The sequence below is a fragment of the Chiloscyllium plagiosum genome, unplaced genomic scaffold (genome assembly GCF_037043375.1).
Source record: "Chiloscyllium plagiosum isolate Xiang-an unplaced genomic scaffold, Cpla_swu_hap1 HiC_scaffold_9, whole genome shotgun sequence".
In the NCBI taxonomy this organism is placed as follows: Eukaryota; Metazoa; Chordata; class Chondrichthyes; order Orectolobiformes; family Hemiscylliidae; genus Chiloscyllium; species Chiloscyllium plagiosum.
This window is the reverse complement of record NW_028270147.1, coordinates 3,261,921-3,284,660: the sequence shown is the minus strand read 5'-3', so window position 1 is coordinate 3,284,660 and position 22,740 is coordinate 3,261,921. Positions and strand designations below refer to the sequence as shown.

Below are 22,740 nucleotides of genomic sequence, written 5' to 3'. Positions count from 1 at the left end.
TCAGCTTGGGAACCCTGCAGCCCTCCGGACTCAATATCAAGTTCCCATCTCCTTACCCTAAGCCCCACACACCAGGCTGTGTCATCACCTGGACTGCTACCACAAACAGGTAAAAACAATGACTGCAGATGCTGGAAACCAGATTTTGGATTAGTGGTGCTGGAAGAGCACAACAGTTCAGGCAGCATCCGAGGAGCAGCAAAATCGACGTTTCGGGCAAAAGCCCTTCATCAGGAATAAAGGCAGAGAGCCTGAAGCGTGGAGAGTTAAGCTAGAGGAGGGTGGGGGTGGGGAGAGAGTAGCATAGAGTACAATAGGTAGGTGGGGAAGGAGATGAAGGTGATAGGTCAGGGAGGAGGATGGAGTGGATAGGTGGAAAAGAAGATAGGCAAGTAGGACAAGTCATGGGGACAGTGCTGAGCTGGAAGTTTGGAACTAGGGTGAGATGGGGGAAGGGGAAATGAGGAAGCTGTTGAAGTCCACATTGATGCCCTGGGGTTGAAATGTTCTGAGGCGGAAGATGAGGCGTTCTTCCTCCAGGCGTCTGGTGGTGAGGGAGCGGCGGTGAAGGAGGCCCAGGACCTCCATGTCCTCGGCAGAGTGGGAGGGGGAGTTGAAATGTTGGGCCACAGGGTGGTGTGGTTGATTGGTGCGGGTGTCCCGGAGATGTTCCCTAAAGCGCTCTGCTAGGAGGCGTCCAGTCTACCCAATGTAGAGGAGACTGCATCGGGAGCAATGGATGCAATAAATGATATTGGTGGATGTGCAGGTAAAACTTTGATGGATGTGGAAGGCTCCTTTAGGGCCTTGGATGGAGGTGAGGGAGGAGGTGTGGGCACAGGTTTTACAGTTCCTGCGGTGGCAGGGGAAGATGCCAGGATGGGAGGGTGGGTTGTAGGGGGGGCATGGACCTGACCAGGTAGTCACAGAGGGAACGGTCTTTGCGGAAGGCGGAAAGGGGTGGGAAGGGAAATATATCCTTGGTGGTGGGGTCTTTTTGGAGGTGGCGGAAATGTCGGCGGATGATTTGGTTTATGCGAAGGTTGGTAGGGTGGAAGGTGAGCATCAGGAGGGTTCTGTCCTTGTTACGGTTGGAGGAGTGGGGTCTGAGGGCAGAAGTGCGGGATGTGGACGAGATGCGTTGGAGGGCATCTTTAACCACATGGGAAGGGAAATTGTGGTCTCTAAAGAAGGAGGCCATCTGGTGTGTTCTGTGGTGGAACTGGTCCTCCTGGGAGCAGATACGGCGGAGGCGGAGGAATTGGGAATACGGGATGGCATTTTTGCAAGAGGTAGGGTGGGAAGAGGCGTAATCCAGGTAGCTGTGGGAGTCGGTGGGTTTGTAAAAAATGTCAGTGTCGAGTCGGTCATTAATGGAGATGGAGAGGTCCAGGAAGGGGAGGGAGGTGTCAGAGATGGTCCAGGTAAATTTAAGGTCAGGGTGGAATGTGTTGAAGTTGATGAATTTCTCAACCTCCTCGCGGGAGCATGACGTGGCGCCAATGCAGTTATCAATGTAGCGGAGGAAGAGGTGGGGAGTGGTGCCGGTGTAATTATGGAAGATGGACTGTTCTACGTAGCCAACAAAGAGACTGGGGCCCATACGTGTGCCCATGGCTACCCCTTTGGTCTGGAGGAAGTGGGAGGATTCGAAGGAGAAATTGTTAAGGGTGAGGACCAGTTTGGCCAAACGAATGAGAGTGTCGGTGGAAGGGTACTGTTGGGGACGTCGGGAGAGAAAAAAATGGAGGGCTTGGAGGCCCTGGTCATGACGGATGGAGGTGTAGAGGGACAACCCATTGTCAGTTACTGGTGGACTCCATTAGCAGCTATTCATTCCCCTAGGTCATGCTCCTCAGTCCATCTGTTGTTTCTATCTCTCTCTCTGGTCTCCATCTCCACCAATTGTTTGATCCTCCAAACCCCCCCGCCCCCCCAGCATGGATACCGCCCTTTTCCCAGCTATCATCAGTTCTGAAAGGGTCACTGGGCGTTCTTGAGGAGAAGGGAGGGGAGGGGAATGTGGTGGTGGCATCTCGCTGAAGGTGGCGGAAATGATGGCTGATGGTCTGAATTACCCATTCTTTTGTCTGCCCAATCTTTACAGATGCTGCCAGTCCTGCTGAGTTTTCTCAGCAATTGCTGTTTGGTTTCTCAAAGTTAAAATGGAGTTACTTCATCTTTTCGCTCTATTTCTCTGACAATTCATCTCTTCCACTGCTTCCAGAACCTCACCCCCCAGCCCCCAAACACCATCTCCACAACTCCCCCCCACCTCCCAGCCCCCAAACACCATCTCCACAACTACCCCCCCACCCCCCAGTCCCCAAACACGATCTCCACACCTGCCACCCCCCCCCACCCCGAATACCATCTCCCCAACACCCCCCATCCCGAACACCACCTCCACAACTCCCCTCGGGCTCCCTGAACACCATCTACAAAACCTCCTATACTCTCCCCGCACTCTTGTTCAGCCTTCTCCAAGATTCCCTTCCTCCACATCGCTCTCCTTTGCTCTCTTCTCATTCCTCCGTGCCCCTCCATTCCTATTTTATCTACCCCAAACTCTTCTTTCCTCACCTCTTCTCTCCTCCCTTTTGCCCACCTCTGGTCTCCTCTCCAAACACTCCTCCATGCCTTCTGTTCTCCTCACTCCCTTCCTACCCTATTTTTGGGCGCTTCCCCTGTCCTCTCTCCGACCTTCCCTCCCCTTTTCTGTTCCCTCCCCTTTCCTGGTCTCTTCTTGCCTCCCACTTTCTTTCCTCTCCTCTCCTCTCCTCTTCTCCTTCATCCATTCTCCAGGGATGGCATTGTAGCTCAGTGGTTAGCACTGCAGCCTCACACACCAGGGTCCCAGGTTTGATCCCAGCCTCGGGCGACTGTCTGTGTGGAGTTTGCGCATTCTCCCCGTGTCTGCGTGGGTTTTTTCCGGGTGCTCCAGTTTCCTCCCACAATCCAACGATGTGCAGGTCAAGTGGATTGGCCATGCTAAATTGCCCGTAGTGTTAGGTGCATTAGTCAAGGGGAAACTGGGTGGGTTACTGTTCGGAGGGTCGGTGTGGACTTGTTGGGCTGAAGGGCCTGTTTCCATACTGTAGGGAATCTAATCTAATCTTTCACATCCCAACTTCCGTTCCTCTGACTATTGGTCTCAAATGTAAGAAAGTTCTCACTCTGATCTAGAGGTCGATGGTGTGAAGATTTTTTAATTGAAACCTTTCTGATTAAAACTGAGTTCTGTGGGGCAGCAATGGCTGAGTGGATTATTAATCCAGAAACTCAGGTAATGTCCTGGGATCCGGCTTCAAGTCCCGCCATGGTGGAATTTGAATTCAGTTTTTTAAAATCAGGAATTAAGAATCTACTGATGACCATGAAATCATTGCTCGTTATCGGGAAAACCAACCTGGGTCACTAATCTCCTTCAGGGAAGGGAATCTGCCATTCTTACCTGGTAAAAACAATGACTGCAGATGCTGGAAACCAGATTCTGAATTAGTGGTGCTGGAAGAGCAGGGTGCTACTTCCTCCCCAACCCCACCCTCCTCTAGCTTATCTCTCCACTCTTCAGGCTCACTGCCTTTATTCCTGATGAAGGGCTTTTGCCCAAAACGTCGATTTCGAAGCTCCTTGGATGCTGCCTGAACTGCTGTGCTCTTCCAGCACCACTACTCCATTCTTACCTGGGTCTGATCTACATGTAACTATAATGTAGTTGATTTTCAACTGCTTTCTGAAATGGCCTAGCAAGCCATTCAGCTGTACCAATTGCTGCAAAGTCTCAAAGAAATGAAACTGGTCAGATCACCTGGCATCGACCTAGGAACTGAAAAAGGCAATGGCAGAAACAGCCCTGTTGACCTAGCACAGTCCTCCTCACTAGCATCTGGGGGCTAGTGCCAACATTGGGAGAGCTGTCTCACAGACCAGTCAAACACCAGCCTGACACAGTCATACCCACAGAGTCAGACCTTACAATGTCCCAGATACCACCATCGCCATCCCTGGATATGTCCTGTCCCACCAGCAGGTCAGACCCAGCAGAGGTGGCAGCACAATGGGATACAGTCGGGAGGGAGTTGCTCTGGGAGTTCTCAACATTGACTCCAGACCCCATGAAGTCTCATGGCTCCAGGTTAAACATGGGCAAGGAAACCTCCTGTTGATTACCCTCACATGGCTGATGAATGGGTATTCCTCCATGGTAAAAACAATGACTGTAGATGCTGGAAACCAGATTCTGGATTAGTGGTACTAGAAGAGCACAACAGTTCAGGCAGCATCCGAGGAGCAGTAAAATCGACGTTTCAGGCAAAAGCCCTTCATCAGGATTAAAGGCGGAGAGCCTGAAGCGTGGAGAGATAAGCTAGAGGACTCCTCCATGTTGAACAACACTTTAAGGAAGCACTGAGGATGGCAAGGATGTAAAATGTACTCTGGGTGCGGGATCTCAATGTTTACCACCAAGAGTGGCTCGGCAGCAGTGCTACTGACCAGGGAACCAACATGAGGGAAAAAACAGACTTGACCTCATCTTTATCAGTCTGCCAGTTGCAGATGCATCAGTCCTTGACAGTATCGGTAAGAGTGATCACTGTACATTCCTTGTGGAGACAAAGTCTTGCTCTCTTATTGAAAATACCCTCCACCGTGTTGTGTGGCATTATCACCATCCTACATGCGACAGACTTCGAACTGATCTAGCAACTCAAGACTGGGCATTCATGAGGTGCGTGGGCCAACAACAGCAACAGAACTGTACTCCAGCACAATCTGTAACCTCATGGCCTGGCATATCCCCCACTCACCCATTACCATCAAGCCAGGGGATCAACCCTGGTTCAATGGAGAGTGCAGGAGGGCATGCCAGGAGCAGCACCAGGCACATCTGAAGATGTGGTGAAGCTACCAAACAGGACAACTTGCCAAACAGCATAAGTAGCAAGTGATAGACAGAGCTAAGCAATCCCACAACCAATGGATCAGACCTAAGCTCTACAGTCCTGCCACATCCAGTCATGAATGATGGTGGATAATTAAACAACTCACTGGAGGAGGAGGCTTCACAAGTATTCCCATCCTCAATGATGGAGGAGCCCAGCACACCAGTGCAAAAGGTAAGGCTGAAACATTCGCAACAATCTTCAGCCAGAAGTTCCGAGTGGATGGCCCATCTCGGGCTCCTCCAGTGGTTCCCAACATCTCAAATACCAGTCTCCAGCCAATTTGATTCACACCACATGATATCCAGAAATGGTTGGAGACACTGGATACTGCAAAGGCAATGGGCCCTGATAACATTCCAGCAATAGTACTGAGGACGTGTGCTCCAGAATTTGCCGCTCCCCCAGCCAAGCTTTAACAGTACAGTTACAACACTGGCAGCTATCCGACAATGTGGAAAATTGCCTAAGTATGTCCTATACTTAAAAAGCAGGATAAATCCAACCCAGTCAATTACCACTCCATCAGTCTACTCTCGATCATCAGTAAAGTAATGGAAGGGCTCATCAACAGTGCTATTAAGCAGCACCTACTCCGCAATAACCTGCTCAGTGACGCCCAGTTTGATTCCCCCAGGGTCACTCAGCTCCTGACCCTATTACAGCCTTGGGTCAAACATGGACAAAAGAGCTGAATTCCAGAGGGGAGGGGAGAGTGACAGCCCAATGACATCAAAGTCGCACATGACCGAGTGTGGCATCAAGGAGCCTGAGCAGAAACTGGCATCTGTGGGAGTCAGGGGGCAAACTCTATCTGTTGGAGTCGGCATATTTCCAGGCAGTGCATTCACCCCCTACTTCCTCACTGTGTGAAAATGGCTTTCTTCACTTGGCCTTTGCTTCTTTTGGAGGTCACTTTAAGTCGAGAGCCCCTTGTTCTTCTTCTTTTTACCAGTGGGGTCAGTTACTTCCTGGGGGATCCTCTGCCACAGAAAGCAGTTGAAGTCAAAACATTGAATATTTTTGAAAAGGACTTAGATATAGTTTGAGATGGGGAGAAAGTGGGAACAGTATTGAATGGTGGAGCAGGCTCAAAGGGTCGAATGGCCTCATTCTGCTTCTACTTCCTATCTTTCTGTCTGTTCTATCCAACCCACTCATGGTTTTGAAAACCACTATTAAATCTCCTCTCAGCATTCTTCCCTCCAAAGAGAACAGTCCCAACTTCTGCAGTCTATCCTCATCCCCGATGTTTCAGTCTATAATGGCTCACAGTCAGAGTATCACTGGGCACTGTCACTGAGCCATTTAGCCTTCATAGCTCAGACCTTTGAGTAGAGGAGTTGGGACATTATGTTGTACAAGACATTGACGAGGCTTCTCCTGGGGTACCCCGTGTCCTGTTCCGGTCGCCCTGTTATAGGAAGAATATTATTAAGCTGGAGAGGGTTCCGAACAGCTTTCCCAGGATGTTGCTGGGAATGGGAGGGTTTGAGTTATAAAGAAAGGCTGGATAGGTTGGGATGTTTTTCACTGGAGCGTAGGAGGTTGAGAGGTGACCTTATAGAGGTTTATAAAATCACGAGGGATACAGATAAGATGAATGGCAGGTGTCTTTTCCCTAGAGTCTAGAGGGCACATTTTATGGTGAGAGAGAAAGATCTAAAAAGGACATGAGGGGCAACTCCTTTTACACAGAGTGTGCTTCACGTGCAGAATGAACTTCCTGAGGAAATGGTGGATGTGGCTATGGTTACAGCATTTAAATGACATTCAGATAGGTACACGAATAGGAAAGGTTTGGAGGGATATTGTCCAGGGTAGGTGGAACTAGTTTACTTTGAGATTATGGTCGGCATGGACTGGTTGGACCGAATGGTCTGTTTCCGTGCTGTGTGACTCTGACGGCACGGTGGCTCAGTGCTTAGCACTGCTGCCTCACAGCGCCAGGGACCCGGGTTCAATTCCAGCCTCGGGTAACTGTCTGTGTGGAGTTTGCACATTCTCCCCGTGTCTGCATGGGTTTCCTCCGGGTGCTCCGGTTTCCTCCCACAGTCCAAAGATGTGCAGGTTAGGTGAATTGGCCATGCTAAATTGCCCATAGTGTTAGGTGCATTAGTCAGGGGTAAATGTAGGGGAATAGGTCTGGGTGGGTTGCTCTTCGGAGGCTTGGCATGGACATGTTGGGCCGAAGGGACTGGTTCCACACTGTGGGTAATCTAATCTGACTCTATGACAGTCAGAGCATCATTGGGAACAGTCCCTCAACCTGCGCACCAGAGTGTCACATGGACACAAACCTGTTCTGAAGTGAATCTTGGACCCAGCACCAACCCGTCACTGCTAGGCAAGCGAAATCCCACGGGTGGCTGATAAAGCAATTGTCTCACAGAATTCGAGCTGCCGACGGTGTTAATGGAGAATGACAGGACCGGCAGTCCAGAGTGCAGCAGTAAGTGGGATAATGATGCTTGCTGTCTTTTATAATCAGTGAGATAATATTCCAGCAGTGTTTAGAACATTGTCACTAATGGATGCACATCAGAAATATTTCATAAAAAGCCCTGTTAATAATCTCCTACATGCTTTAATGGTTTCTATATTCGAAGTGTATATTCATTAGTGACTGCCTGCCCAGCACAGCAATCAACATTTTATACCTCTCCAGCTAATAATTCTCCTGTCCATCCCTTCAGGTTAATTTCTGCTTTGCTCTTCATCACCACATCCGATCACTCTTTCTTCTTTCGGTGAAGGTGACAGGGTATGGGAAAAGCAAAATACTATTAAGCTGGAGATTTACCAAGATGTTGCTGGGAATGGAGGGTTTGACTTATAAGGAGAGGCTGGATAGGCTGGGACCTTTTTCACTGGAGTGTAGGAGGTTGAGAGGTGACCTGATAGTTTGTAAAATCATGAGAGGTATAGATGGATCTTGATAAAGATAAAAAACTTTCATTGACAATGCTCCTTTCATAATATTAACATGTCCCAAAGTGCTTTGCAACCCATGCAGTAATTTGGAAATGTAGAACCTGTTTGACATAGAGGAATCATGTCAGTCACTTTGTATACCGCACGCTCCCGAGAACCACACTGTCATAATAAACAGATGATCTGTTTTTATTTTAGATAACTATTGGCCAGCATACAAGGGAGAACAGGCTGCAAAATCAGTTTTAAAACAAGCACTTTAATCACAGTCTCATTTCTGCACAATCATTGAGCTGTTTATTGGGAGCAGAAAAATAAAACAGGAGTTCAGAATGAGAATTAGACTCATCAACAAATGACCAATGTGTTTCTGCAGGGAGAGAATGAATGCACAGTGTGGAGAGAGAGAACAAAAACCAGGCAGCGAAAGCTATAGAGAGAAATGCAGTGAGACAGATGGACACACACACACTTTCTCACACACACACTCACACACAGACATTCACTCACACACACACACACTCTCTCTCACATACACATACACTCACACACAGGCACACACACACATACACACTCTCACAGACACCAGTGAAAGTGAGGTGCTTACATCTTCATTTTCTGAAGCCCTTTATAGCTGATGAGCTACTTAAACAATGTTAGTCACTGCTGTAATGTCGGAAAGGCAGTGACTGATCTGCATACAGTACCTTTCCCACAGAGCAGTGGGATACTGACCAGAAATATCTGCCTAGATGTTATTTCAATATTGGAGCCAAAAACACTGGGGAGAACTCCCCAATGCTTCATCCTTTGGCCAGTAACCGAATGATCAGGCTTAATATTCCACCCACAAGCCAGCAACTGGGATAGTGCAGTGCTCGCTGGGGTCACTGCTTGAGAAATGTCACCAAGGACAGACCCCTCCTGCAGCAGGCGCTAGCGAGCCAGAGCAGGGTTGTCTTCCAGTTACCTGCAGCTGGGGTCCAGGATGGACTGGGTTAGAAAGACAGTTATTCTGAACTTTTTATTCTTTACTTTTCTATTGTTTTCCCCTAAGGAATTTTTCTTCAGCTACTTTTGTCCAGGCAGCTCTTATATAATGCGATGGTTGTATTCTTGTGCAACCCTGCATTATAGAAAAATTGCAATTTAGAAATAGCACTTAAATTGTTAGCAATGTAATTGCGTTACAGCCAACACACGTTTTAGAAGTTCACGTTTTAGAAACAATGTCCCCAGTTCGACAACCCCGTTACAGTGAGTTTGCGTTAATGAAACATGCTATACCAGAACAATCTGTATCTAAGATGGTGCTGTAATTTGTCGATTTATAAACTTTTCACTTGACTCATGTGAGTACATGTGATAATAAAGTTAATTCCATTTATCCAATCTGTCTACAAGTGTCTGAGGTGCAGCCACCACCATCTGAGCTGGGAGTGTTGCCCACTGAACCACAACTGGGATCACATGGAGATTGTGTTGTCAAAGTACAAACTGGCACAGTACAGTGTTTGTCAGGGAACATGATTACAATGGGGACATTTTTAGTTTTGAGCTGGAAGTTCAAGCCGAATGAGCAGAAATATCTGAGCTCCCGCGAAACTCCGAGAGAGGTGCTAAGAACAAAGAACAAGTGACAATACAGCACAGGAACAGGCCCTTCGGCCCTCCAAGCCTGTGCTGGCACATTTTATCCTTCCATGTCTTCACTTACAGGATCTGTGTTCCTCCACGCTCTTCCTAAACATGTATCCGTCCAGATGCTTCTTGAAAGCTGCTATTGTGTCTGCTTCCACCATCACCTCTGGCAGTGTGTTCCAGGCGCTCACCGCCCCCCTTTGTGGGAAACCAATGTGCTGTCAGAGCTGCAAGCTCATCACTGAGGCACCAAGACAAATCTACTGTCTGTGACCACGTTGTGATGATTCCAGCTAATGGTAAACCTGACAAATTGGGTTCCACAGTGAAATCTGGCTTGATAGACCATGTGTTATATTTTTGTAATTGGATTAACATGATGGTTCATCATTGCTCACGCTCGGGTGAGGCTGCTGATGTTCTGCTAACAAAAGAACAAAACTTTATTTCACAAACAAAGAAAAAAATGCTATATAAAAAGATCTCATTGTAAAAGTGCCCCTTTCTCCTTGTGGGAGGGAATCCCACACTCTCCCATTTCCCTGAATCAAGATTTCTCCTGAATTCCCAACTGGATATTAGTGATTTTCTTACATCTTTAGTCTCCCCTGTGAACATGTATTTTCTACGTTTACTGTGTTGCAATCCCTTCCTAATCTGAAAGTTCTCCATCAGGTCGCTCTTTAGCCTTTCCTTGGTAATGCCAGTCTTCACTGATAATGTACAGAGTCTTGCAGAGGGCATCATGGGCCACGTCCCTGCCTCTGAGTCAGAAAATCCAGATCCAAGTCCCGCTCCAGGACCTGATAATGAAAGAAGGTCTAAAGTGGCCACAAACAGTTGATCTTAAATCATTCCAACATTCCCGATCGGTGGGTGGTAACGGAGGGAGAGATTTAGAGTCATAGAGTCAGAGAGTCTTAAATGTTTCAATTGTACCAGCCTCTACCACTTCCACTGGCAGGTTATTCCATACCCGTACCACCCTTTGTGTGAAAAGGTTGCCTCTTAGATCTCTTTTATATCTTTCCCCTCTCACCCTAAACCTATGCCCTCTAGTTTTGGACTCCCTGACCCCAGGGAAAAGACTTTGCCTATTTACCCTATCCGTGCCCCTCATAATTTTGTAAACCTCTATAAGGTCACCCCTCAGCCTCCGACGCTCCAGGGAAAACAGCCCCAGCCTGTTTAGCCTCTCCCTATAGCTCAAATCCCCAAACCCTGGCAATATCCTTGTAAATCTTTTCTGAACCCTTTCAAGTTTCACAATATCTTTCCAATAGGAAGGAGACCAGAATTGCATGCAATATTCCAACAGTGGCCTAACCAATGTCCTGTACAGCTGCAACATGACCTCCCAACTGCTGTACTCAATACTCTGACCAATAAAGGAAAACATACCAAACGCCTCCTTCGCTACCCTATCTACCTGCGACTTCATTTTCAAGGAGCTAAGAACCTGTACTCCAAGGTCTCTTTATTCAGCAACACTCCCTAGGACCTTACCATTAAGTGTATAAGTCCTGCTAAGATTTGCTTTCCCAAAATGCAGCACCTCGCATTTATCTGAATTAAACTCCATCTGCCACTTCTCAGCCCATTGGCCCATCTGGTCAAGATCCTGTTATATTCTGAGGTCACCCTCTTCGCTGTCCACTACAACTCCAATTTTGGTGTCATCAGCAAACTTACTAACTGTACCTTTTATGCCCGCATCCAAATCATTTACGTAAATGACAAAAAGTAGAGGACCCAGCACCAATCCTTGTGGCACTCCACTGGTCACAGGCCTCCAGTCTGAAAAACAACCCTCCACCACCACCCTCTATCTTCTACCTTTGAGCCAGTTCTGTATCCAAATGGCTAGTTCTCCCTTTATTCCATGAGATCTGACCTTGCTATTCAGTCTCCCATGGGGAACCTTGTCAAACGCCTTACTGAAGTCCATATAGATTACATCTACCACTCTGCCTTCATCAATCCTCTTTGTTACTTCTTCAAAAAACTCAGTCAAGTTTGAGAGACATTAGTTCCTATGCACAAAGCCATTTCTGGTCAACCATGAGATATAATGGGCATTGGTGCCTCCACCATCACTGCCCCTAGCTCTGGGTGGTCACGTGCTTGTAAAGGTGTATGTTGCCGCAGCAAGATGGACTCCCTGAGCAAACTATAACACTTGGAAATTACGGTGCTGCAGGAGAGGAAACCAGATTCGGGCAGTGCCATTTTTTGGCTGGAAGGGAGTTGAAGACTTCCTTGTTCCTTTCTTAGTTGTGAAGGTGGATGCTATGGTCACTATGTGGCCTTGTGCTAGTTGTGATTAATGTCACTGGGCTGAAGAAGGGACACACTCTGAAGGCTTTGTCGTCAGTTAGCTTCATGTGGGATGGAGGGGAATGGCAGACATATCAATGAAGCATTTCCACTTCTTTTGTTTTCAGCTTGGGTCCATGGAGATCCGAGGAAAGTGGTGTATCCGACAGATAGCCGTGGCCAATTCTGTGGACAGAAGGGGACTGTCAATGAGTGAGTAACTAATTCCATCACTGGGCAATTTGGGAATTGTTGGTGGGAATGGTGGAGGGGCAGAGAGATTTCATTCAAGTCGATAATATGATGGCCAAGTAACGAAAGGATGTCGACCCAGGTCAGAAGGACATTGGCAGACAGGCGTGATGCGACAGTCATATAAAATTCCTGTCAGATTCCATCTGCATCTGTTTGTTGGACCCACTTCCCAGCTCCGTTTGTGATGTACTGTCTTCAGGGAACAGCACAAGGAATCCAGCACTGCAAGATTCCAACCTGGAGAACAGAGAGTACACACTAGGCCTGCCTCCCCATAAATATTCCCAGTGACCTGGGGAGTCCAGAACCAGTAGGGAGCCTGTAGAATTCACAGCTGTAGAGGGCAGCTGAGGCGAAAACACTGAATGCTTTCAAGAAAGGATTAGACATGTTTCTTTGGGCTAATGAGATCATAGGGTATGGGGAGAATTTGGATGATCAGCCGTGATCATGTTGAATGACAGAGCGGGCTCACAGGGCTAGATAGGGGAATCAGAGGATCAGCCAGGATTGTATGGAAATGGGGGAGCAGGTTTGATGGGCCAAATGGCCTCTTCCTGCCCCTAGTTTCTATATTGCTACGATTTCTACTACTTGCAAAATGCTTAGTAGTTAAAAGTCATTTTATACAGTCAATAAAGGGCATCTATGTCCCTTTGTGGGAGAGAGTGCTATGACAGGATATCCTTTTATGAATAGAAGGCAGGGGCTTTAGAGGGGATTTGAGGAAAGGTTTCTTCACTCAGAGGATGGTCGGGGTCTGGAATGCACTGTCTGGGAGGGGAGTTGAGGTGGGTAACCTGAAACTTTAAAAAGTACTTGGATCAGCACTTGATATGTCATAAAATCCAAGGCTATGGATCCAGCATGGGTGTGTGGGACTAGTGCATGTAGCGGTGTCATTTTGATGGTAGAGACTCGATCGACTGAAGAACCTCTTCTGTACTGTATCTATGGTTCAATAATTCTATGGGTCCAAGGGACAGAACTTTCCAGAATAAGTTGGATGATTTTGGGGCTGATGCAGGAAACACTGACATGGGGAGCAGAGAAAATCTGGGATCATTCCCTCAGGAAACAAGACGACAAACCCCCAAAAAAGCTGCAGATGCTGGAATTCAGAAACAAAACCAGAAATTGCTGGAAAAGCTCAGCAGGTCTGGCAGCATCTGTGGAGAGAAATCAGAGTGAACGTTTCAGGTCTGTGCTGAGCAAGGGTCCATAAAGGGTCACTGGAGATAACCTTGAGGTATTTTCACTCGAGTGTTAATCCAGAGACCCAGGTAATGTTCCAGAGACTTGGATTCGAATGCTACCATGACAGATGGTGGAATTTGAATTCAGTTAAACAAACATCTGGAATGAAGAGTCTGATGATCAACCATGAAGCTACCATTGATTATTAGAAAATCCCGTCTGGGTTACTAATGCCCTTTAGGGAAAGAATCTGCTGTCCTTACCTGGTCTGGCCTACATGTGACTCCACACCCACAGCAATGTGGTTGACTCTTAGCTGTCCTTTGGGCTGTTAGGGATGGGCAATAAATGTGAGCCTGGCCTGTGAATGAATAATTAAAAATAATATTAATGGAAATTGACCAATGTAAGGCAGGAACTCGAGGGATGTGGAACAATGCAGCACGGTTTATTCTTTTTATAGAGAGAAAGGTTGGCACTGCCAAATCCAGAACACGCCCCCCCCTCCAAACGCCCCAGCTCCCCACTCACCCCCACCACTCCTCCTCCTCCTCCACACCCCACCCACCCCCTGCCCCTCCTCTGCTATCCAGAAGCTAACTGTATATGACCAGTTAGGAAAACAGAGCTGATGGCAATCTCAAACAAAGTCTGACAGAGGAGTATTGAACACGGAGGGCTGACGTCAGGAAGGAAATGAGGAAATCAGACAAATAAAACAGAAGGCTGGTAAAATGAAGGAAAATGTAAGATGTTTCATCAGTGCATTTGAGGGTGACTAAGGGAAGAGTTGGGCCTCTCTGATTTGAACAGAATAACGTGTGTGTCAGACGCAAAAGTTGTGGGCATGTTGTGAAATGAGGAATTTAGGAGAGGGATGTTGGAGACATTCTCATGAAAGAAGAGGAGAATGAAATATTTGATAAAATAAACATAATGTGAAGAGAACTGCTGGAGGGCCTGACCTCCTTGAAGGTGGATAAATCACCGCGGCTGGATCAGTCACATCAGAGTCTATTCTGGAAGTGAATCGCAGATATTGTCAGGGTCATTTTTCAGTTCCTACTTGATTCAGGTGAAGGACCGGATGACTGGAGGATGACAAGCAATAAGACTGCAAGGGATAGACCAAATAATGATGGGCTGATCAGTCTGGCCTTGGTGATGGGTAAATGACTGCAATCAATAACAAGAGAGAGGATAAACTATGGACAGGTTAGTCAGGGGTCGTTAGTAGGCTGCTGTTAAAGGAAGGTCATGTCTTACTAACTTAATTAAATGTTTTGAGAAAGGAACAAGGATTGATGAAGGTAGTGCAGTAGGTGTTGACTCCACACATTTTAATACGGAATTTGACAAGGTCCCTGACACATCTGGTCCGAGAGCTTGAAGTCCAAAGGAAACAGGGGAACGTGACATGTCGGATCCAAAATTGGCTCAGTGACAAGAAATGAAGGATTCTAGTCAATGCAAGTTTCAGAGGATGTAAAGGTGTTTCCAGTGAGACTCCCAAGCGCAGTGTGGGTGGAAACATGACAATGGCATTCAATCTGGAGAAGAGTGAGGCAATGCATTCACCAAGGGCAAGGCAATCAAGGGACTAGATAATTATTGAGAGTATACCAGGAGGGCTAGCAGCAGGGAGAGACCTCCAAGCGTATCTGCACAGATCACTGAAGGTGAGAGAGTGTAACATTGTCAGGGTGTCACGACTGAGGAAGTGCTGCACTGTCAGAGGGTCACTACCAAGGGAGTGCCGCACTGTTGGAGGGTCAGTGCTGAGGGAGTGCCGCATTGTCGGAGGGTCAGTACTGAAGGAGTACCGCACTGTTGGATGGTCAGTGCTGAGGGAGTGCCGCACTGTCAGAGGGTCAGTGCTGAGGGAGTGCCGCACTGTCAGAGGGTCAGTACTGAGGGAGTGCTGCAATGTCAGAGGGTCAGTACTGAGGTAGTGCCGCACTGTCAGAGGGTCAGTACTGAGGTAGTGCCGCACTGTCAGAAGGTCAGTACTGAGGGAGTGCCGCACTGTCAGAGGGTCAGTGCTGAGGGAGTGCCGCACTGTCAGAGGGTCAGTGCTGAGGGAGTGCCGCACTGTCAGAGGGTCAGTACTGAGGTAGTGCCGCATTGTCAGAGGGTCACTACCAAGGGAGTGCCACACTGTTGGAGGGTCAGTGCTGAGGGAGTGCCGCATTGTCGGAGGGTCAGTACTGAAGGAGTACCGCACTGTTGGATGGTCAGTGCTGAGGGAGTGCCGCACTGCCAGAGGGTGAGTATTGATGGAGTACCGCACTGTCAGAGGGTCAGTGCTGAGGGAGTGCCGCACTGTCAGAGGGTCAGTACTGAGGGAGTGCTGCAATGTCAGAGGGTGAGTACTGAGGGAGTGCCACACTGAGGGTCAGTGCTGAGGGAGTGCCACACTGTCAGAGAGTCAGTGCTGAGGGAGTGCCACACTGCTGGAAGGTCAGTACTGAGGGAGTGCCGCACTGTCAGAGGGTTAGTGCTGAGGGAGCACCGCACTGCTGGAGGGTCAGTACTGAGGGAGTGCTGTACTGTCAGAGGGTCAGTACTGAGGGAGTGCCGCACTGTCAGAGGGTCAGTGCTGAGGGAGTGCCGCACTGTCAGAGGGTCAGTACTGAGGGAGTGCTGTACTGTCAGAGGGTCAGTACTGAGGTAGTGCCGCATTGTCAGAGGGTCAGTGCTGAGGGAGTGCGGCATTGTCAGAGGGTCAGTGCTGAGGGAGTGCGGCATTGTCAGAGGGTCAGTACTGAGGTAGTGCCTCATTGTCAGAGGGTCAGTGCTGAGGGAGTGCGGCATTGTCAGAGGGTCAGTACTGAGGTAGTGCCGCATTGTCAGAGGGTCAGTACTGAGGTAGTGCCTCATTGTCAGAGGGTCAGTGCTGAGGGAGTGCCGCACTGTGAGAGGGTTAGTGCTGAGGGAAGTTTGCACTGTGGGAAGTTCAGTGCTGTGATGGGATGATCCAACAAAGTGCTGACTTCTGCGACATTGCGAACCTTTTCTCTTGTTGTCGGGTGTCCAGTGTATAACGTGGAGTGCTGTGCCGTACTGCTGGAATAACATTGTTCTTATTCTACCATGGGATGTGGGTGTAGCCGACAGGGGCAGCATTTACTCCCGCAACCCAGGTCAATAGGAGGGGATCAGGGCTGGGCCTCTGGTGAATTCTGTTACTTTGCTGTTCCTGCCTAGATTAGAGTGGTGCTGGAAAAGCACAGCAGGTCAGGCAGCATCCGAGGAGCAGGAAAATCGACGTTTCTGGCAAAAGCCCTTCATCAGGAATGACCGATGAAGGGCTCTTGCCCTGACCTGCTGTGCTTTTCCAGCACCACTCTGATCTAAACTCTGATGTCCAGCATCTGCTGTCCCTGGGTTTCCTGCCACGGGGTCTGTCAGCTTCTGCTGCAGGCGTGGCCTGTGTCACCTTCCTGTCGAGGTGTCAAGCGCAGATCCCTTCATCCTCTTGGGTCATTTCCTGTGCCTATTGATGATATTTCTGTGATCTGTACACCTGGAACTCTCAGCAAAGTCTGTTTCATCATGACTGTGTCTCATTTGTCACCGTTTACAAAGCCCCACTGACAGAGCTGAATTCGGTTCTCAGTGGTCGAGGTCACATTTGAAACCTATTTGCTCCCGTACTGTCCTGTGATTTGATGCTGACTCCTGTCCTGGCTCCAGGGTCTGATGATGTGGGGGCGGTTCTCCCTCTCTATGGGCCGGGTTCTATTCCCGTCTGCCCCGGAGCTATGACGGAATGTATCTGAGCGTGCTCAGTGCTCACTGTGTCATCTGTCCCTGTGTCATCGGCAAATTTGTGATGTATCTGTGCTTTTTATCGTCCACATCATTTACAAATCATGGATCCCTGTGATATCACTCACATGCTGACATTTTGGGAACATGCCCTGATTCATGCCACTAATTTACCTTCCGTTCCCTGAGCTCCAGGCTTTGTACACTGTCTCTTGAGAAAGTTTTTATCTGCAGATCATCCATCACTATCGCCAGCACTGGAGTCATCTCTTCGGGAAATTCAATCACCTTCATCGGGATCATCCATCCATTATAAATCCAGCCAACCGCCCCCTGCAATGTTCCTACTGTTTCATTCCCCAGTCTTTCATTATCAGATTCCTGTAAACTCCCAAGATTTCCTGGGTTGGCTTTGAAAAGCTCAACCAAAGAATTCCATTTTCAAGAGCGATTTCAGGTGGAAATCAAGAGGAAACAGTTAGAGCAAGAGGAAGGAGAGAGTGAGAAGAAAAGAGAACAACAGAGACAGCGAGAGCAGAGAGATGGAGTGAAGAAAGAGGGGGAGAGATAGACTGAAAGAGAAAGAGCGAGACAAAAGAAAGCAATGAGAGAACAAGAGGAAAGACAGGGGGACTGAGAGAATTAGAATCCTTACAATGTGGAAACAGACCCTTCGGCCCAGCAATTCCACACCAACCCTCCAAAGAGTATCCCACCCAAACCCATTCCCCTACCCTATTACTCCAAATTTACCCCTGACCACTACCCTTTACCTCCACATCCCTGAACATTATGGGCAATTTAATATGGCCAATTCACCCTAACCTGCACATCTTTGCATTGTGGGAGTAAACTGGAGCACCAGGAGAAAGCCCAAGCAGACATGGGGAGAATGTGCAAACTCCACACAGATAGTCACTTGAGGATGGAATCAAACCCAGGGGCCTGGCACTGTGAGCCACCGTGCCACCCATAGTCAGAGAGACGAGAAAGAGAATGACAGAGAGAGAGATACAGTGGGAGTTGAAGAGGCTGAGGGCCCTTCAGCAGTAGCCGAGGGCTCAGACAGCCGAATGCATGGCCACTGATGGTGCAGTGAGTAAAACTGGAGATGTCAGAGAGGAGAGGGTTGATGAAGTGATCAGGAAGGAATGCTGGTGTCAGGAGATTCCAGAAACTGGAAGTGTTGCTGCGGTGGAGTGGTGAGCTGGAGGGAATGGAGGAAGAGTGGAAGAGGTGGAGGCGGTAGACGGGATGCTGGTGGATTGATGGAAGGAATTGAACACGAACAATAAAATATTAAGATTGCTTTCTAAGTCTGTGGGCAGCAGATAGGTTAGTCCCGAGGCAAACTGACTCATTTGAAATTCAAATCAAGGTTCTTTAGTGACCAGGCTCAAATGAGATTTTGTTACATGTGCCAGGTTTGAAGTGTTAATGGTATTGGTAATGCACTGACAGACCCTTTTCCTTCCATTATACAATCATCAATTGGAAAGGTGTCCCTGATATTTGCCCCAATCTCTTTCAGGAACAAGACCATTTTATTCTACTTCAACATCCTGAAGTGTGCAAGCCCTGCGGTTCTCATCAACCTGCAATGCCCAACAAAACAGGTAGGACTCAAGGGTCTAGCAGTGCAACTCAGTAATGACCCTCCAACAGTGTGGCACTCTGTCAGCACGGACCCTCTGACTGTGTGGCACACCCTCAGTACTGACCCTCCGACAGTGCGGCTCTCCCTCAGCACTGACCCTCTGACAGTGCGGCACTCTTTCAGCACTGACCCTCTGACAGTGTGGCACTCCCTCAGCACTGACGCTCCGACAGTGCGGCACTCCCTCAGCGCTGACCCTCCGACAGTGCGACACTCCCTCAGCACTGACCCCCCCATTGCGGCACTCTCTCAGCACTGACCCTCTGACACTGTGGCACTCCCTCAGTACTGATCCTCTGACAGTCCAGTGCTCCCTTAGCACTGACCCTCTGGCAGTGCAGCACTCCCTGAGTTCTGACCCTCTGACAGTGCGGCACTCCCTCAGTACTGACCCTCTGACAGTGCAGCACCCCCTCAGTTCTACCCTCCGATAGTGCAGCACTCCCTCAGTACTGACCCTCTGACAGTGTGCCACTCCCTCAGCACTGACCCTCCGATAGTGCGACACTCCCTCAGCACTGACCCTCCCATTGCGGCACTCCCTCAGAACTGACCCTCTGACATTGTGGCACTCCCTCAGTACTGACCCTCTGACAGTGCGACACTCCCTCGGCACTAACCCTCTGACAGTGCGGCACTCCTTCAGCACTGACCCTCTGACAGTGTGGCACTCCCTCAGCGCTGACCCTCCGACAGTGCGACACTCCCTCAGCACTGACCCTCCCATTGCAGCACTCCCTCAGTACTGACCCTCTGACAGTGCGGCACTCCCTCAGTACTGACCTCTGTGCGGCACTCCCTCAGCAATGACCCTCTGATAGTAGGGCACGTCCTCAGTACTGACCCTCTGACAGTGCGGCACTCCCTCAGCACTGACCATCTGACAGTGCGGTACACCCTCAGCACTGACCCTATGACTGTGCGGCACTGCCTCAGCACTGACCCTTGGACAGTGCAGCACACCCTCAGTACTGACCCTCCAACAGTGCGGCACTGCCTCAGCACTTATCCTCTGACAGTGCGGCACTCCCTCAGCACTGATCCTCTGTGTGGCACTCCCTCAGCAATGACCCTCTGACAGTGGGGCACGTCCTCAGTACTGACCCTCTGACAGTGCGGCATTCCCTCAGCACTGACCCTCTGACTGTGCGGCACTGCCTCAGCACTGACCCTCTGATAGTGCAGCACCCCCTCAGCACTGACCCTCTGACAGTGCAGCACTCCCTCAGCACTGATCCTCTGACTGTGCGGCACTGCCTCAGCACTGACCCTCTGACAGTGCAGCACTCCCTCAGCACTGACCCTCTAACAGTGAGGCCCTCCCTCAGCACTGACCCTCCGCAGTGCGGCACTCCCTCAGCACTGACCCTCCGACAATGCGGCACTCCCTCCGCACTGACCCTCCGACAGTGCGGCACTCTCTCAGCATTGATCGTCCAACAGTGAGGCACTCCCTCAGCACTGACCCTCCGACAGTGCGACACTCCCTCAGCATTGACCCTCCGACAGTGCAGCACTCCCTCAGCACTGACCCTCTGACAGTGCAGCACTCCCTCAGCACTCACCCTCTGCCAGTGCGGCACTCCCTCAGCACTGACCCTCCGACAGTGCAGCACTCCCTCAGCATTGAACCTTCGACAGTGCAGCACTCCCTCAGCAATGACCCTCTGACAGTGCAGCGCTCCCTCAGCATTGACCCTCCGACAGTGCAGCACTCCCTCAGTACTGACCCTCTGACAGTGCAGTGCTCCCTTAGCACTGACCCTCTGACAGTGCAGCACTCCCTCAGTACTGACCCTCTGACAGTGCAGCACTCCCTCAGCACTGACCCTCTGACAGTGCGGCACTCCCTCAGTATGGACCCTTGGACTGTATGGCGCTCCCTCAGTCCTGGAGGACATTCTGTGCTGAATTTGTAGTGGAGAGTTATGACCTTATTCCCTGTTGCACACAGTTGACCCTTGTGTCCAGGATGCTCGGAAGTGAACATTCTGAGTGCTGGCAACAAAGTTTGGGAGCGTGCCTGTTTCCTGTAATTTCCTTTCCCGTCATCTTTGGTCATCTGTAATTTGTTCCTGTGAGTGGTTTGGAATTGAACATTTTAAAAGTTGTAATTTATACATTTGTCTTTTTATATCCAGCTTTGCGTTGAGAAGTGTCCGAGTCAGTTTTCCCGATATATCGATGTGAAATATAATTATAGATGGAACAAAACCGCCTGGGAATATTACCGTCAGTTTTGTCAACCTGGCTACAACACCCCTCGAAAGGTGGGTCCCATCGTGTGGACTAAAGGAGGTAGAATTAATTTGGCATCTCCAGAACTGGAACAGGACTTTGACCCATCTGGTTTGTGTTTATCCTGCCACTCCCTCTTTGAGTCACCCTGACATTCCATCCTTCCATTCCTTTCTCCCTCATATCCTCATTCAGCTTATCGATTAAATCACCTTGAACCAGTTTGACCAGTCCCTGAGAAATTCTCATCTGTACTGATCCTCTGTGTGCTATTTATACTCCATTCTGCCAAAATCCCATCAGCCTCAATCATTTCTAACCAACTGCCATGTGGCACTGGATACCTTTTGGAAATTCAGATGTATTGCATTCACTGCTTTCCCTTCACCTCAAGGTAAAAAACCCAAAGCACTAAGAACAAGAACAAAGAACATTACAACATTGGAACAGGCCCTTCGGCCCTCCAAGCCTGTGCTGACACATTTTGCCCTTCCATATTAAAATTGTCTTCATTGACAGGATCTGTATCCCTCTATTCCCTTCCTATTCCTGTAATTGGCTGGGTGTTTCTTGAAAGCTGCTATTGTGTCTGCTTCCACCATCACCTCTGGCAGTGTGTTCCAGGCGCTCACCACCCCAGCATGTCACTTGTAAATACCACCCCCCCCCCCCCCACCCCCCAAAAGCACGTTGATTCTGTGCCCCCTAGTAACCGACCTCTCCACCCTGGAGTGAGATCAGAGTTATCGTTTCGGGACCAGTGATCCCCTTGTTAACGGTTTGTGGTGAACAGCAGGCACTGGGGATGGGGCGACTTGATCCTGGTGGGTTGAGTGATTGGTAAGTTGTTGGGTAAAGCAGCTCTCTCAGCCAACAGGAGCGAGTGCCAACCCCACAGCGGGATTCAGTTTCTTTTCAGAATACAGCACCTCACATTAATCTTTCTAATACTCCAACTTCACAACCTCCTTCCACTGATGCTCCCTTTGTCTGCTCTTGATAGCTTTATTTATTTTAAATATCTCGGCCTTCAGCTCGCTGCAGCTAAGTTCTGTTTGATGCTCCTTAATGTTTACACCAAAGTCACATGCTCATTTCATTATTGTTCTACTTTTGTCCCTAAGGTTTTGTACCTGGGTACTTTTGTACCTAAGATGGTGCCAGAAATGGTGGCTTTGTACACTTTCCACTGTACTCCTGTACTTGAGTACACATAACACTAAAGCCTAATTCTAATTCAAATTTGAATTCTTTGACGAGATGCTTGTTAATGATGTTCCTTAACCCAGTTGCAGTTTGTTCAACGCCAGCTTTAACATCAATGTACCACCCAGTGAGTAGTCCCAAGGTGAGATTTAAAGGTGATTCTCCTCATAAATTCTTCCAATTTGTGTGGCACTCTGTTGAATAAAGTTGAAAATCACACCCTTCTGTCTGTGTAACCTGGAAGAGGTTGATAAGCTGCAAAGGGGTAAATAGTAGATTATTTATCGACAGTAATGCCAACATTAATGATCTATTAATGCTTTGTGTCTTTTTATGGAGAGAATGATTGCTCTTAAATCTTTCACATTGTCACAGCTACTGTGACGTGTTTTATGTTGAATGGAGAAAGTTTCTTCCCTCGTCACCTCCCCCTGTCAGCAGACCCTTTGATTCCTTTCCCCCTCGTGTGTTTATCCAGCTTCCCCCTCAATGTGTCCACAATATTCCCCCTCACCCCCTCCCTGTGGGAGTGACTCCCACATTTCCCCTCGCCCCCTCCCTGGGGGTGAGTGTCCCACA

General features: G+C 48.9%; 1 protein-coding gene across 5 annotated transcripts in view; it reads left to right on the top strand.

Annotated features, from left to right (window-relative positions):
- Positions 1-22,740, top strand: part of slc44a5b (solute carrier family 44 member 5b) — a 290,000-nt gene that overhangs the window by 171,871 nt on the left and 95,389 nt on the right. For all 5 annotated transcript variants that reach the window (XM_043698569.2, XM_043698570.2, XM_043698572.2 and 2 more), the window contains exons 4-6: positions 11,966-12,050; positions 18,592-18,676; positions 20,859-20,987. In XM_043698569.2, the coding sequence (XP_043554504.1) occupies positions 11,966-12,050; positions 18,592-18,676; positions 20,859-20,987 (299 nt within the window). The remainder of the gene's footprint in view (positions 1-11,965; positions 12,051-18,591; positions 18,677-20,858; positions 20,988-22,740) is intronic.